Source organism: Geotrypetes seraphini, chromosome 2, assembly GCF_902459505.1.
Source record: "Geotrypetes seraphini chromosome 2, aGeoSer1.1, whole genome shotgun sequence".
NCBI classification, from domain to species: domain Eukaryota; kingdom Metazoa; phylum Chordata; class Amphibia; order Gymnophiona; family Dermophiidae; genus Geotrypetes; species Geotrypetes seraphini.
In genome coordinates, this window is record NC_047085.1 from 414,038,739 (window position 1) to 414,052,030 (window position 13,292).

The 13,292-nt window shown below is 39.7% G+C and overlaps 1 protein-coding gene across 6 annotated transcripts in view; it reads left to right on the plus strand.

The window, feature by feature from the left end:
• ASNS (asparagine synthetase (glutamine-hydrolyzing)) overlaps positions 1–13,292 on the plus strand; it is a 213,017-nt gene that overhangs the window by 153,926 nt on the left and 45,799 nt on the right. For 5 of the 6 annotated variants that reach the window (XM_033931030.1, XM_033931033.1, XM_033931032.1 and 2 more), the window contains one exon: positions 5,130–5,236. The exons of the other annotated variant lie outside the window; for it this stretch is intronic. In XM_033931030.1, coding sequence (XP_033786921.1) covers positions 5,130–5,236 — 107 coding nt within the window. The remainder of the gene's footprint in view (positions 1–5,129; positions 5,237–13,292) is intronic. 6 annotated transcript variants of the gene reach the window in all.

A 13,292-nucleotide genomic window follows, 5' to 3' on the forward strand; every position in this document is an offset into this window, starting at 1 on the left:
TGGATATACAGTGGAATTTTATAAAACATTTCAAAATTTTATATTACCCTATTTATTAAATCTTTTTCAATATCAACTTAATAAAGGTTGTACAAATGGCACTATAGCTGAATCTTTAACTATTGTATTACCTAAGCCAAATGGAGATTCCACTCTGGTTTCAAACTATAGGCCAATATCTTTAATAAATGTTGATGGGAAAATATTAGCAAAAATACTTGCGTTAAGATTGGCTAGTGCTCTCCCCCATATTATAGACATGTCTCAAACAGGATTCGTTGCTCACAGACATTCATCTCATAATACAAGATTAGCATTCCATATGTTATACTTAACAAAGAAAATGAATGAGCCTACTTTTATGATATCTTTGGATGCAGAAAAGGCTTTTGATAGAGTAGAATGGTCATTTATGTATCAGGCTATGGAATGGTTTGGCATAGGTCCTGGATTCATACAAATGATACAGACATTATATAGCTCCCCTTTTGCTAGATTATATATTAATAATACATTTTCAGAAAAATTTAATCTACAGAGGGGAGTTAGACAAGGATGTCCCTTGTCTCCTTTACTGTTTGATATAGTTTTAGAACCCTTAATATTAGCAATCCAACAAGTAAAGGAAATACAAGGTATACCTCATTCAGATAGAGAATACAAAATATCAGCTTATGCTGATGATTTATTATTATATTTGAGGAATCCGGAATCTACCATCCCACACTTGCTTGAGCTGATTGAAAAATTCGGAAAATTTTCAGGATATAAGATAAATTGGAATAAATCAGAAATACTCCCATTAAATGTACATTGTACAAAAGGTTTATTTGATACATTCTCTTTTGTCTGGAAGGAGGAAGCTATTAAATATCTTGGAATTTGGATTTCAAAAAATTTAGATGACACAATAAAAATTAATGAAAAATGTTTATTACAAAAAGTGACAGAGATGTGTGAACAATGGAATCCTTTGCATTTATCTTGGTGGGGAAGAGTACAAACGGTTAAAATGATGATCTTACCTGTAGTTTGTTACCAAATGGGAATGATACCAGTTTTCTTTCAAGATTCTTTTTATACAAAGTTAAATAAGGTATTGACAAAATTTATTTGGCTTGAGAAAAATCCTAGAATTGCTTTAGTGACATTACAAAGACCAATTGCGGAGGGAGGGGTAAATTTTCCCAATTTCTATAGGTATCATCAAGCCTATATTTTACGTCAAGGCATGTATTGGATCCTCCCAGAGCCCACTGACAATATTCCAGACTGGTTTTGGCTAGAATGGAGACTCATGTTTCCTTTACGTCTTAGTAATGTTGTTAGTATCATAATAATAATAATAATAACTTTATTCTTATATACCGCCAACAATCTTGCGACTTCTAGGCGGTTTACAATGAGGAGAAACTGTACAGACAGCGAATTACAGAGTATAACAGTGAACATCTGTTATTCCAAGGCTATACAAAGAACATAAAATTTTTATGGATACATGGAAGACTTTAAGATATGTAAGTAATCTAACTCCTATTCCAATTAGCAAATCAACAACTCAAACAATTTGGTTTAACCCCAAGATCAAAATCGGCGGCTTCAAAATAATCTGGAAAGATTGGATGTTAGCAGGTATTCGTATTTTAGATGATATAATAAAAAATGGTAAGTTGCTGGAGTTTTCACAATTGCAACATAAATTTGATCTTAATAAAACACAATATTTTAGATGGTTGCAATTGAAGCAATCCATTCAGGTAGGGTTCCCTGAATGGAAAAATCTTACTAATTATCATAGTTTGGAATTCTTATGTTTCCAGATAAATTCAACAGGTCATGAAGCTGCACAGTGGTATAAATTAATATCTGGATATATAAATAAAAAACCAAAAAATGGTCTTAAAGACATTTGGAGCATTGAGATAAAACATCAAATTAATGCATCTCAATGGCCACAACTTTGGTCTTGGAGGTTAAAATGTACGGTGTCAGCATCTATGAAACAAACTTGGTTTTTTCTTTTGCATAGAGCTTTATGGACCCCTACACGTTTACATAGAATTGATAGCTCTAAATCTAATAGATGCTGGCACTGTCATGTTGAAATTGGGACATTAGACCATCTTTTATTCTTTTGTCCATTCATCTTAACATTCTGGAAATCAATTTGGCCCCAAATAAATAGGATGTTAGAAAATCCGGTAGCCTTGACATATGATACTGTATTATTTGGAACAACAATGAGAGCAAGAAGTCAAATTTCATCAAGTAATAACAAACTTCTATTTATTTTAACTGGAATAACAATACAACAAATCACTTTCAATTGGAAAAGACATGATAGGTTGAATTACACCTTCTGGTGGAATTCTGTTTGCCATATATACAAAATGGAGCTCACTATAGCAACACAAAAAGGTTATATTAATAAATTTCAAAAAATCTGGAGACCATTAACAGAATTTTGTAAAGAATAATAATTTTCCCATGTTTAGAATTTGATTAGAAGGGAAAGGGGGGGAACATATTTCTGAATAATATACAATATATTAATACTTGAATGTATAATATGAAATATGGAAAGAATTTGCATTTAAAAATTCATGTATATTTAATTAGAAGGGGGGGAGGGGAGGGGATAATATTTTATTAACTAAGAAGTATATAAATTTAGATTTCTGAAATATTAATATGAATATTATATTAATTTTTCTAAATGAAATGTTAACTTAAATATTAATATATGAGCTTATCAAGTATGTATATTTAAAATTATTATTAAATTTATGTCATTCACTTGATGTAACATATGAAAATGAATAAAGATTTACAAAACAAAAGAAAGAGAGCAGATGCAGAAATCAGACAACAAAGGTAGAAAACATTTCTATTTGTTTTATTTTTTTTGCTTTAGGATAAAGTATTATTGTAGCTCTGTTGATAATCGTTTATTAATAGAAAATGGAAATAAGGTGATCCTGTTTATTGGACTAATTTTTATACATTTTTTACTAATTCAGAGAACATAAGTCCTTTCCTCAGGTCAGGACAGGGATACTGTAACAGCAGTATAATTTATTGACCTGAAGAAAGAGGTTTTAACCTCTGAAAGCTAATTGAGAAATGTATTAGTCCAATAAAATGATGGGCACTAAATTTTCTTCCCACCATGCCCCATGCCTCCTACCCAAATGCAAAATATAAATTGATGGGCTTCCCAAAGCCCTGCCAGCTGAAGATCTCTTCCTCTAGGAAGGAAGGGGGGATTGTTCAGAGATGTTTGGAGGTTGCATAGAAGAAAAACTATACACTGGCACTGGTATAGTAATCTTTGTTGTTTGTTTTGAATTTTAAAATAAAAGAAGTAAAGTGGAAATAAAGAAGTAAAGAAAAAAATGGGTAAATAAATGGGGGCGGGGCATGGTGGGGAGGGGTGGGGGAGAGGCCCAGTAGGCTTGTGTGCCTAGAGGCCCTCGACAAATTAATCCTGCCCTGCAGGTAATATACAGAAAGAAAATAAAAAAATAAAGGAAATTGGACTAACTCAATGCATTTTATGATGAGGTTTTGCTTTTGATGGTAACCCTTCTTCTTCAGATCTTTCATTATTTTTTGTTTTCTTTCTGTATATTACCATAGAAAGTGGAAGAGTGTGGCACAGTGGTTAAAGCTACAGCCTCAGCACCTGAGGTTGTGGGTTCAAACCCATGCTGCTCCTTGTGACCCTGGGCAAGTCACTTAATCCCCCCATTGCCCCATGTACATTAGATAGATTGTGAGTACCTGAATAAATTAATGTATACTGTTCTGAGCTCCCTGGGGAAAATGGTATAGAAAACTAACTAACTAAATAACATGACCACCACAGCATTTAACTCAAGATAGATATCTAATTTTAATTTATTTTATTTTAATTTAATTAATTAGTGTTTAATCTTTTTATTTATAATTTAATTATTATTTTATTTTTGTTTTTAAGTTTATCTTTGTTTTTATCCTCACTGAATATTTGTTGGGATGTACATAACTTGTCTCTATCTCTTTTTCATAAGAACATAAGAATTTGCCTCCGCTGGGTCAGACCAGAGATCCATCCCACACAGCGGTCCGCTCCCGGGGTGGCCCCTCAGGCCTATTACCTGTGCAGTGGTCGCTGACTATTCCTATAACCTAGCTCAACTCCTATTTGTACCCCTCAATCCCTTTATCCTCTAGGAACCTATCTAAACCTTCTTTGAAGCCCTGTAACGTCCTATCACGGCCTCCGGAAGCGCGTTCCATGTGTCCACCACCCTCTGGGTAAAAAAGAACTTCCTAGCGTTTGTTCTAAACCTGTCCCCTTTTAATTTCTCCAAGTGCCCCCTTGCACTTGTGGTTCCCCACATTGTGAAGAATCTGTCCCTGTCTACCTTTTCTATGCCCTTCAGGATTTTGAAGGTTTCTATCATGTCTCCTCTAAGTCTCCGCTTTTCCAGGGAGAATAGCCCCAGCTTTTTCAATCTATCAGCATATGAGAAGTTTTCCATACCCTTTATCAGTTTAGTTGCTCTTCTCTGGACTCCCTCAAGCATTGCCATGTCCTTCTTGAGGTATGGCGACCAGTACTGGACACAGTACTCCAGATGCGGGCGCACCATTGCACGATACAGTGGCATGATGACTTCCTTCGTCCTGGCAGTGATACCCTTTTTAATGATACCCAACATTTGGTTTGCTTTCCTTGAGGCCGTCGCGCATTGTGCCGACGCCTTCATTGTTGTGTCTACCATCACCCCCAGATCTCTTTCAAGGTTACTTACCCCTAGCAGCGATCCCCCCATTTTGTAGCTGAACATTGGGTTCTTTTTCCCTACATGCATGACCTTACATTTCTCTATGTTAAAGCTCATTTGCCACTTTTTTGCCCACCCTTCCAGAGCGGTATATCAAATCTTAATAAACATAAACATATCCCAGAAACACAAAAAATTGGGTGCATTCTGAGAACTAGGTAGAGAACTGTATTGTGTTAAGATATATAAATATATAAAAATTAAATTTTCTTTCAAAATCAAAGTCAGAATTTAAAATTATTCTCAGGTTTTCTTTGTGGGTTGTATAACCTTTATTCATTATTTAAATCTCTTTAGGAATGTATCTGGTTTCTAAATACATACGCAAGAAAACAGACAGCGTGGTTATTTTTTCTGGCGAGGGTTCAGATGAGCTTACACAGGGCTATATTTATTTCCACAAGGTAAGACTTTCTTCTATGTGTTTAAATGCCCTGCTTGTATTTTTCAATTATTCACTGTAGCTGGTTATACACTTCTAGAAATAAGAAACCCCCTCCTTTACTAATGCGTAGCACAAGTTTTAGCGCCTGCAGCAGCAGTAACTGCTCCGACGCTCATAGGAATTCTATAAGCGTCGGAGCAGTTACCACCACTGCCGTTGCTAATACCCGCGCTACGCGTTAGTAAAGGAGGGGGAAAGTTCGCTAATGAAGGCAATTCCATAGCTATATTCTCTAAACCAGGGGTGCCCACACTTTTTTGACTCTCGAGCTATTTTTAAAATGATCTAGTCAAAATGATCTACCAACAATAAAATTAAAAAAAAACACAACGCACACGGTACGCATAGAATTGTTAATTATCATTCCTATTCCGGGGTTTTTTTCAAAGAGGTCAAAGCAGATGACTCTATGCACTGTCACCTCAGTAACAACCATACAAAAATAGACAAATACCCACCTCCCTCCCTTTTTACTAAACCACAATAGCAGTTTTTAGCGCAAGGAGCTGCGCTGAATGCCCAGCGCTGCTCTTGATGCTCATAGGCTCCCTGCGCTAAAAACCACTATTGCGATTTAGTAAAAGGGGACCATATTATAAAATATAGACAGCAGATATAAATTCAGACACATTTTGATCACTAAATTTAAAATAAAATAATTTTTCCTACCTTGTCTGGTGATTTCATGAGTCTCTGGTTGCACTTTCTTTTTCTGACTGTGCATCCAATTTTTCTTTCAGCCTGTATGCTTCCTCTCCTCCACACCTCATTCCTTCCCCCAACTTTTTCTTCCTCTCTCCCTGACCTTTCTTTCTTTCTCTCTTCATGCCCCCTTTCTTTTTTTCTTTTTCTCTTCTTTCCTTCTGTTTCCCTGCCTGCCCCCTTTCTTTCTTTCTCCCTGCCCTTCCCCAAGCCACAGCCAGTGCCGCTGCCATCGGGGAACAGGACCCAAACGCCACCAATGGATAACGCCGACGCCCCCCATGCTCTCTCTGCTTCGGGTTGATCAATCTTCCTCTCTCCGACGTCAATTCTGCCATCGGAGAGGAAGTTCCGCCCAGCCAGGCAGCGATTGGCTGGCCCGAACTTCCTCTCCGACGGCAGAATTGACGTCTGGGAGAGGAAGATTGATCGGCCCGATAGATCGCCAAGGCAAAGTGAGTCCTGGATGATCGACTCACTTTGCCTTGGCGAGCTACAGGTCGATCGCGATCGACCTATTGGGCACCCCTGCTCTAAACAGTGCCTACATAGATGGCGCCTAGTGTCACCTAGCCAAATTCCATGTGCAATGCCAAATTTTTAAATTGGCATTTTAATTGAAAATGCCATTAAAAGTCAATTAAAAAACATTAATTTAACTTTCATTGAAATTGCACATGAAATTCAGTGCAGCGCTTAATATCTGTCAAGGCTTCTACCTGAAAAGTGGATGTGGTTAGGAGCAGAGAATAGGTGTGGTATGACCTTAGGCATTGGTAGATTAGGCCAGAAAAACCCTGGCCTAATATACCGGCGACTAACACTAAGGCTACTTCTGGACCAAGACACGCCCACGCCTAGCCTTAGGTGTACTTAGGCGGGTCTATACTCCTCCCTAGGCTCCTGGAGGCGCCTACAATGTAAGCATCCTACCTCAGAAAGTTTAAAAAAAAAAAAAAAAGGTGCATCCCGATTGGCTGGTTAGGCAGCAGTTGGCCACCTACAATCAGGACACTCTTTATAGAATTTGACCCTACATGTATAAATGCTAGATGAGCACTTAGCAGTATTTTTTTTTTTTTTTTTTAACTTTTATGTTTGTTGAATTTTAAATTATACACATGATAAATCAACCAAGAAAGAAATGGAAAAAAACAAAAGAAAAAAAAACTTCAATCACAAATCTACATCAAGGGGATGAACAAAAAGAACCAACTAATGGAAGTAATACTTCTTACTTTAAATCTGAATTTGAGGAAATTAGAGATAAAGGATCCAAAACTCAAACAATTCCTAAATTTGGAATAATGCACAGTTATCCAACAATTATTTCTCTGCAAAAAAAAATATTCAAATTGAGTAGGTTCCCAAAAAAACATAGTCATTCCTAGCATAATAAACCAAATATTTGTAAGGACATTTTAAGAAGAAAGTATCACCTATCACCAAAGTCCTAGACTTAAGCTAAAGGAAGGCCTTCCTTCTTTTTTGAGTTGTTCTGGCTACGTCAGGAAAAATAGATATTGTTTGACCACAGAAAGGAACTTGCTTTTTGCAAATTATAATTTTCAAAATCACCATCTTTTGCTCCTCAGAGTGAAAGAGACCAACAATGTGGCTCTTTTAGTAATTATATCTTATAGTGTTTCTAAAAAATTTGAAATATCGAAGCTATCTGGAGAAACCACAGAGTCTCACCTTCCTCATTAACCACTTTTCTTTTTACATTACATTAGTTTCTTTTATTCTGTCAATACCTTGCGGTTTTAATATTAGTAAACCGGCCAGCTACTTGTGATGGTCAGTATACCAAATTATAATCAAACTTGGAATCTTGGTTCTGAAACTTGGTTCTAAGTGGATTACAAAAGGATAAGATTCTGGTCTAATCCAGAAGATTACAGGAAAGTTATTGGTTAGAACATTTATAGTCTGGTGATGGAGTGAGGTTAATGGTTGTGTTAGGAGTTTGTCTTGAAATATTTCTTGAACAACCTGGTTTTTATTTCCCTCCTGAAGGTATTGTAGTTTGGTGCTGAGATCAGTAAATTGGAGATGTGGCTGTCTAGTTTTGCTGCTTGCGTGGCGATTAGTCCGTTGTGTATTTGTTACGCCAAATTCCTTTGATTGGGGGGGTGAGTGAAGGGTAGCTGAGTTCTCCTTAGTCTGGAAGAGTTGTTCTGAGTTAGGCAAGTTCAGGTAGAATGGTCCATTGCCATGTAGGGTTTTGTAGAATTTATAAAGTAGAATTTAAAAAGTATTTGTGCTTGTACAGGTAGCCAGTGTGTGTCTTGGTAGGCGGCAGTGATGCGTACTTCTTCAGTGAATAGATTAGTCTGAGGCTGTGTTTTGCACTGTTTGTAGTTGTTTTATCATGGTGGTGGGGCAGGGTAGGTATATGATATTGCAGTAGTCTAGTAATCCTAGTATTAGTGCTTAGACCAGGAATCTGAATTGCATTTTATCTAAGAATTTGCGGATTTGTCTTAGGTTAAGTATGACTGCGAAGGCTTTATGGAATGTTTTTTTTTATATGTAGTTACATGATACAGCCTCTGTCTATCGTCACCCCTAGTAGTTTTAGGTGGGGATGTATGGGGTATGAGATGGAGTTTATTTCAAGATTCGTTATGGTAGGGACTGTCGTTTTCAAGAAGAAGTAACTTTGTTTTGTCTGGGTTTAGCTTTAGTTTGTGGTTTTTCATCCATTCTTTTACTGTTTCTAGTGTTTTGTGTAGTGCATTTGTTGCTGTGGGGGTTGGTTGATCGATGGGGAGGAGGATGGTGATGTTGGCTGCGTAGCTGTATGATGTTATATTTAGTTGGTCTAAACAGGTGCTGAGTGAGGCAACGAATAGATTGAAGAGTGTTGGTGATAATGGGGATTCTTGGGGCATACCGCAGGAGTTGTATCAGGATTTTGATTTTTCTTTGTTTGGTTTTAGACTGTAGTATCTGGATTGTAGGAATCCTTGGAACCATGTGTGTACCCTGCCTGAGATTCCTATTGTCTTCAATATTTATAGTAGTATGTTGTGATCAACCAGATCAAATGCTGCGGTGAGGTCTAGTTGTATGATTAGCATTTTTTTTGCCTTTGCTTAAGTGTTGTTGGGCTCTGTCCAGGAGATAGCCTAGTAGTGTCTCTGTGCTTTAGTTGGTCCTGAAGCCTGATTGGGAGGGTTAACATAAGAACATAAGAACTGCCTTCTCCGGATCACACCTTCGGTCCATCAAGTCCGGCGATCCGCACACGCGGAGGCCCTGCCAGGTGTACACCTGGCTTAATTTATAGTCCACCATATCCTTATATGCCTCTCTTAAGGAGATATGCATCTAGTTTGCTCTTGAAGCCTAGGACGGTCGATTCCGCAATAATCTCCTCTGGGAGGGCATTCCAGGTGTCAACCACTCTCTGAGTGAAGCAGAACTTCCTGACATTAGTCCTGAACCTGTCCCCCCTTAGCTTCATTACATGTCCTCTAGTCCGTGTCAAATTGGACAATGTAAATAATCTTCTCTGCTCTATTTTGTCGATTCCTTTCAGTATTTTGAAGGTCTCGATCATATCCCCACGCAGTCTCCTTTTCTCAAGGGAGAACAATCCTAGTGTTATAAGTCTGTCCTCGTATTCCAGTTTCTCCATACCCTTCACCAGTTTTGTTGCTCGTCTCTGCACCCTCTCCAGCAGTTTTATATCCTTCTTTAGGTAGGGAGACCAATGTTGGATGCAGTATTCCAAGTGTGGTCTGACCATTGCCCTATAAAGCGGCATTATAACTTTCTCCGATCTACTCGAGATTCCTTTCTTTATCATGCCCAACATTCTATTTGCCTTCTTTGCCGCTGCCGCACATTGTGCCGACGGCTTCAGGGTCCTATCTATCAGTATACCCAGGTCCTTTTCTTGTTCACTCTTCCCCAGAGTTGCACCTGGAGTATGTTGTGGAGTTCTAAGTAGTCTGTGAGAAGTTTTGCCACCAGGCCTTCCATAAGCTTGACGTATAAAGGTATTGATGCTATGGGTCTGTAATTGGAGGATAGATCAGTTGCTCCCTTTGGGTCTTTCAAGATAGCGGTAATGATGATTTCCTGAGATCCTTTGGGAAAAGGCCTTCAGTGAGCATGGACTGTAGCCACTGCATGAGGTGGGTGCGGAATTTCAGGCTTGAGGTTCTTAACAGGTATGGGGGGCAGTAGTTGAGGTCGCATGATGCTTGACTGTATTTATTGTATAGTTTACGTATGTTGGACCATTGTATTTTTTGGATGTCAGACCAAGTTCTATTTGCTGCACTTGATTCTTTTTCGGGGGTGGGGTGGGGAGAGTAACCTCATCCAGTTGGGTTGGGGCTCCAATGAAGGTCTCCTTAGCTATTGTGATTTTGTTTCTAGAAAATTTTGCTAGTTGAGAGGCAAATGGAGGGGTGTCTTTGTTAGTAGCCAGAAACGGTTTGGTGTCTTTGAGTTCTTTTAGTAATTTGAATAATTTTTTTTTCTACCTTTGTTGTCTGGTTTCTGCTTTCCACATCTTCTCATTCAATTCCTTCCATCCACTGTGTGTCTTCTCTCTGCGTCTTCCATTTGCTGTTACTGTGCCTCTCCCTTCACCCCTCCCCCAATTGGTCTAGCACCCATCTTCTTCCCTCCGCTCCCCCATAGTCTGGCATCTGTCTTCTTCCCACTCTGTCTTCCACATTTCCCTTCGGGGTCTGTTCCTCTCCACCCTCCTTCAATGTCTGTCCTATTCCTTTCCACCACCACCCTTCTCTCCCTCCTTTACCATCTGTTCCTTTCTACTACCCTTCAGCTCCTCTCGCGTGGCCTATCTATCTACCTTCCTCCCTGTTATTTTCATGGCATGTTACAATGTAATTTGTGCAAGCCACTGGAGCCTGCGAGCTCGGTCCCTGTCCCATCCCCACAAACCATCTCGCTTCTGTGCTCCTATTTTCTCCATTTCTAATATCTCCCCTATGTATCTGTCATTGCCCCCCCTGTGTCCATATACCATCCCCATGGCATGTCCCCTTTATGTCTCTGTCCCTATGCCCCATGCACATAATTTCCCCTCTTTCTGTTACCTTCCTGTGTCCAGATTTCCCCTATCTTCCTCTTCCATACCAGTGTGTCTCTTCTTTTCAACCCCATCTAGCTTTTTTCCCTCTTTCTTCCCCCCCCCCTGCTTCTAGCATCTGGCTCACCTGCCTGTCCTTCCCTTTCTTTCCTGCTGTGGGTTTTTCTTTCCGTCTTCATCCCCTTGGCCCAGAATCCTTTTCCCTTTCACTCCCTCCTTCCAGTTTGAGCCGGGAACACGAGCGATCGCACGGTCCCCACAGCCACCACCCGCCTGCCCAATCGATCCTACTGTTTAGCCAGCTCTCTCCCTTCTCCTCACCTTAGTTTGTAGGTTTTCTTTTTCGGCGACCTGCACGCTTTCCCAAAGAGCCGCGCACGGGCGGCTGCTCAGTGTTCAATCTTCTGCTCTGCTGCAACTTCCTGTTTCCGGTTGCGTCAGAGCAGAAGATCAAAACTGAGCAGCAGCGGGTGCGCGGCTCTCTGATAGCGGGCGGGTCACCGAAAAAGAAAACCTACAAACTAAGGTGAGGAGAAGGGAGAGAGATGGCTAAACACTAGGATCGATTGGGCAGGCGGGTGTGGGCTGCGGGGACCGCGCGATCCTTCATGCCTCACTGCGGGGACAAGACCATTCACCACTCCACAGGGCGGTGAATGGCCTTGTCCCCGTCACCGCAGCGACTGCTAGTTTTCGTTCCCCGTTTCGGCGGGTCACCCGTGGCTAAACGCGGTGGCCACGGGTAAACCGCCACCGTGTCATTCTCTAATTCAGGGTGTTTTGGGGTATGATAGCTAGACCTCCTCCTCGTTTTCTGTCTCTGCAGACCACCTGTATTTTGTAGCCCTGCAGACAGACTTCCATTATCCATGGGTCATTGTCAGATCTGATGGAACATGCATTATGCTATCAATATTTAAAGACTTTAAGGGTGAAAATTGCAAAATTTCTTTCAGCTACATCTTAAATAACTAATGAAGAAAGATAAACAAAAATAGATTCCTTGTCATCTGTGGTTCCACACCCTGCCCTTTAGCTCTGAACAGACATATTTGTTAAGCAATTCAGCCTTATCTTTTAGCAGCTTCTACATATTTCTCCCCTTCATCTTTGAGTCTCACAATGCTACTTTTGCAATTCTACTACTATTACCACTTGTCATTTGTATAGCGCTGTACATTAGATCATTCAAGACACTGTCCCTGCTCAGAATAACTTACAATCTAATCACTACCATATCTAAAGAATGTCTTATCCCCCCCCTTTTACCGTGTTAGTTATTTTTCTTCCATTTGCATTTTTGCTTTCCTGAACTTTTCCAGATATTTTTCCTGCCATCCTCTTTCTGCCATCTTTTGTAGACTGTGATCTTTTATAGTTTATGAAAGCTAACCTCTTTTTTTCTTTCTTTTTCAGCAACTACTTTTGACAATCAAAGCGGCTTTTTTTCCTCTTAGTTTTCCTTACAAGATGGTTTGCTGCCCTTACAATAGCTCATTTCAGTTTTGCCCACCTGGAATGTGCTTCCAGAGGGTGTGATAGGACAGAGTATGCTATTGGGTTTCAAGAAGGGATTAGATGATTTCCTGAAGGAAAAGGGGGATAGAAGGGTATAGATAGAGGATTATTATACAGGTCCGGGACCTGATGGGCACAATGCACCTCCGATCTGACCCAGCAGAGGCACTGCTTATGTTCTTATGTTCTTTTCTACTTCTTCCAGATGTTCCCATCCATACAAATCCTTGACATAATCCCCCATCTGAACAGTTAGATTTTTTGAAATCTAGAAACTTTGCTTTTGAATGAGTCCTCTCTACACCTGTCTTATATTAACCCACCCTGATCATCTGGATCTGGATTCTATATAATTTTCACCATTAATATATCTTATCTTCAAGGGAAGCCTCAGCCCCACCACTCCTCCGCTATGTCATTTTCAAACTGCGGGAAGCTTTACGTGGTGCTTCATCATTGGCTGTCCACAATGATTAACTTTAGTGAAACAGATAGATGTTACTATATATATATATAAATAAGGTAATTGTTCTTATTTTTTAATAAATATGCGTTGGCAGACCTTTGGCCAACATTCTCCCGGGTCTATAAGGCTACTTCCTAGGGAGTCTTCTAGTGGCTTTCTGGTGCCATTTACTGATCTCTCTGCCGTTCGTCACCGGTCTGGCCAGTCCTTCCACTGATCTCTTGCCAGAACTCTCAGCTTTGGACCTTGGAC